The sequence below is a fragment of the Bidens hawaiensis genome, unplaced genomic scaffold (assembly GCF_021521415.1).
Source record: "Bidens hawaiensis isolate Kalapana, Puna unplaced genomic scaffold, B.hawaiensis_p1.1 tig00058758_1, whole genome shotgun sequence".
Classification (NCBI taxonomy): domain Eukaryota; kingdom Viridiplantae; phylum Streptophyta; class Magnoliopsida; order Asterales; family Asteraceae; genus Bidens; species Bidens hawaiensis.
In genome coordinates this window covers 54509-58258 of record NW_027500572.1, presented here as the reverse complement: position 1 = coordinate 58258, position 3750 = coordinate 54509, and the positions used below count along the sequence as shown (strand labels likewise).

General features: G+C 30.2%; 1 protein-coding gene across 1 annotated transcript; it reads right to left on the bottom strand.

Moving 5' to 3' along the window:
• Positions 1–1940: 1940 nt before the first annotated feature.
• On the bottom strand, positions 1941–3520 carry LOC143602362 (uncharacterized). The gene is made up of 2 exons (XM_077079499.1): positions 3332–3520; positions 1941–3020 (listed from the first exon to the last, which is right to left on the bottom strand). Exons 1-2 carry the CDS (start codon positions 3518–3520, stop codon positions 1941–1943), a joined length of 1269 nt encoding a protein of 422 aa, XP_076935614.1.
• Between the last annotated feature and the right edge of the window lie 230 nt (positions 3521–3750).

The window sequence follows — 3750 nt, the reverse complement described above, 5'->3', positions numbered from 1 at the left end:
AATACCAACAACGGGCGAAACTTGTATACAATCCATTAACCGACTCATTATGTATGATGTTATATGCATAAAACACATATTTTAATACATTAAAAGGCATGCATATGCAAAGTAAGTAAGAATGGCATGGGCAGTCAAAAATAACTCCAAAACGCAGGCTTAATAAAAAAAACAAAAAAAAAACAACCTGACATTTGGTCGGACACCTGCTGTGAAATTCATAACCCACCGTAATCGGTAACAAACAACTATACACAAATGATAAAACACGTATTCTAAGCCATTAAAATACATGCATTGGCAAAAAAAGTAAAAAAAAATGCCTACTTGTACTTGCATGAATATAATCTATACTAGGGTATAGACCCGCGTGACAAGTGGGTGGAACAACATGTCAATACAAAAAATCAACTTATACATAGATTTAAGTTAACATACTACTTCTTCATATTTTGTTACCAAAATATTTATAAAATTACATTGTCTTAAGATTCAAACTTCAAAGTTACAATAAGTTAATTGAAACAAAACAACCAAAAGACATTAACAAAAACACTAAACATCTTCTTTGATATTAAAACATCATCAAAGTCTTCAAAAATTATACAAACATAAAATTCCACTTCCTAATAACCTGAAAAGTTATAAAAACAACACAATATTCAATTAAATTAAACTTAACATAACAACATGTTTAATAATTACTAACATCTAAGCATTAAAAAGTTGTTATGTACAACCTACAAATCTAAAGTTCATAAAAATACTTATTAGTTGGTCTAAAAAGATGTTGACAATATACTTCTTTTATTAAATCTATGAAGATATCTAAAGCATTAATATATTTCCTTCTCCTTCGTCATCGGACAACAAACTTTCCGGATAACCATCATAATCACTTTCATAGTTTGCACACTCGTCTAACCATTTAACCTTCAAACCAACCTCCTTTTCCAACTCAACATGTGCAATTTCTTTTCTATGATTAGATAACTTCAATATATCTAGCTCTCTCAAAAGGAACAAATCATCACATAACAAAAGTTGTGGATTCAAATTTTTGTACTGGCCATTCTCAAACTTTATAACAACTTTGTTTTGATTAGGATAAAAATACCAATCCCTAACATGTTCAAACTGTAAAACATCTTGGTGAAGATCAGCAAGGTAATGATGTAAAAGATTTATGAGATTGGTTTCCTCTAGACATGGTAAAAGTTTCCAAACACCAATCTCATGAATCTGATGTTTAAGGAGGTTATTAAACATCATCACAAATTCAATATTATCTTTGTGTATCATGAGTAAATCGCTAAACAGAAATTCATACTTACGTAAAACAGTAGAGAACTTCCAATTGACAATGGTAGACATTTTTTCCCAATTAATTTTTTTATGAAAACCTTTAGAGTGTAAAAGAAGAAGAAGAAGAAGATGATGATAATGAATTAAATTGATAATTATAAAATAGAAAAATGAAGTGACAGTTTAGTTTTCCAAAGATGTAAATCATTATATTTATCTAATGAGTATATCATGCATAGTTACCCTATATTTATAATATTTTATTAAATATTATATTTACTATTTTTATTACTTAAGTTAAAATTGAAATACTCATATAAACAATGGTATGTTATCAAACATTTGAATCCGGAATTTTTTTTATATATTAACATTAAATATTTATTTATAACTTAATAACAATTTTTAAGACATGATAACAAACAAAAGTATAGAACAAAAAAAGTATAGACCCAAAAAAGTTACATCATAACAATAAGTGTAGAATAGAACAATTTCAAAGACATGACAAATTCACCATGTTTTCATTCTACGTTTCAAAAAATCTACTTGTACACAACATTTGTTGTTTTATTTGTAATCTTTGATTCTTTGTTGAGTATCACTAACTTAATACCATCTCGACTCTTCACTCTTTACAAAGCAACGTAAAGCTGACCATGGGAAAATACTGGATCTTTAAGATACAATCCAACTCTTGACAAATATTGACCTTGAATCTTGTTGATTGTCATGGCAAAACATACTGAGATAGGAAACTGTCTTCTTTTTAATCTAAAAGGAAGTTTCTTATCAGTTGGTGTAAGAGTTACTCGACTAATTAGAGTACGATATCCTTTATTCGTACCAGAGACAACTTTAGCATCAATTACACGCCTACCGAGACTAACAACTTGAAGGCACGTTCCATTGCACAAACCCTTTTTATGATTAATATTCCTTAATAGCATGATTGGAACACCAACTTTGAGGACCAATCTATGATTGGGCATTCCTGACATCTTTAAACCATTTAACAAATCAGGAGAGTACAAGTGTGGATCAAAATCCTCTGAAACGTCTTCACATTCAGCTAAACTATCGGAACTTAGATACTCGACTTCTTCACCAGGAAATATGGCTAACATACGTTCATTAATTTCTTCAACAACCTCATTCAAAGGTGCCAATAGTGCACGATCCTGAAAGTAAGTAAGTTCGTTGAATCTATCAAATATATTAGGATATACAAAGGATATTAAATCACCCATGGGATCAACTGAGTTCAATATCAAAAGATCGTCTAGAATATCAATAACCGACTGTCCGTCATTTGTACCACCAACGTTTCCTTGACCTGTGTCTAATAGCCAATCAGCAAACTCTCTGATGTTTTCAACGTCTAAAGATCGACATCCAACTGTAAGCCTCATGTTCTTAGTTAGTTTAAGAACTTTACATTTTGACCAGATATAAGAAGAATTTATGCAAGCATTGACACATTCACTTCTTGTACCGTTGGTTACAACGGGAAAAATTTGACGAAAATCACCACCAAAAACAACAACCTTACCTCCAAAAACGGCTTCAGAAGAATTACCAGAATCACCATGCATAACATCATTTAAAGTCCTATCCAACGCCTCGAAAGCATGCTTATGAATTATTTGTGCTTCATCCCAAATTATTAAGCTTGTCTTTTTCAATAACTCATATACGTCGGTATTTCCTTTAACCTATTTTATGAAAGAATAAAAAAACATAAACAAAGTAAGATATTTAAAAGTAAATTGATACTGGAATAACAAATAAACCCATATATACTCAAAAAATGATTAATATAAAAAATAACATAAATTGGGTTGTAATATTACCGGACAAATGGAATCTTCGGTCAAATTAATAGGTATTAAAAATCTCGAATGTGCCGTTCTTCCACCCTCCAAAAGCAAAGAAGCTATACCACTTGAAGCGACATTCAACACAACTTCTCCTTTTGACCTTATCGATGAAGATAAGGTTTTCCATAAATAAGTTTTTCCAATACCGCCGTAACCATAAACAAAATATACTCCTCCTTTTTATCTATCAAAACACTCATTATTTCGTTATAAACCCCTCGTTGTTCATCTGTTAACGAATCAAACAGATTATTAAATTCGTTATTCATGGTCTCGGTATCATATGAGAGCTCTTCCACCATTAACGGATTAGTTGCTCGTGAAATTGTCTCCATATCTGGAAATGGCATTTGTTGATATCTTCTAAGATTGGAGTTGTTTGAAATTAAAAAAATTTCAATTTCGAGGAGTGCTAGGTTTTTAACTGTTGTTCATTAAGAATCAAACCTGAAAATAAATAAAAACAAACTAATTAAATAAATATTTATGAAATATTAATGAATATTGCATATTTTCCATAACTAAAAAAATTAAAAAATGAGTTAATCGTACTTGGGTTATTTTG

Coding starts and splice junctions, on each gene's coding strand:
- LOC143602362 (XM_077079499.1), bottom strand. CDS start 3,520: ATGGAGACAATTTCACGAGCAACTAATCCGTTAATGGTGGAAGAGCTC. Junction 3,021..3,331: donor TTTTGTTTATGGTTACGGCG/GTATTGGAAAAA, acceptor TTCATAAAATAG/GTTAAAGGAAATACCGACGT.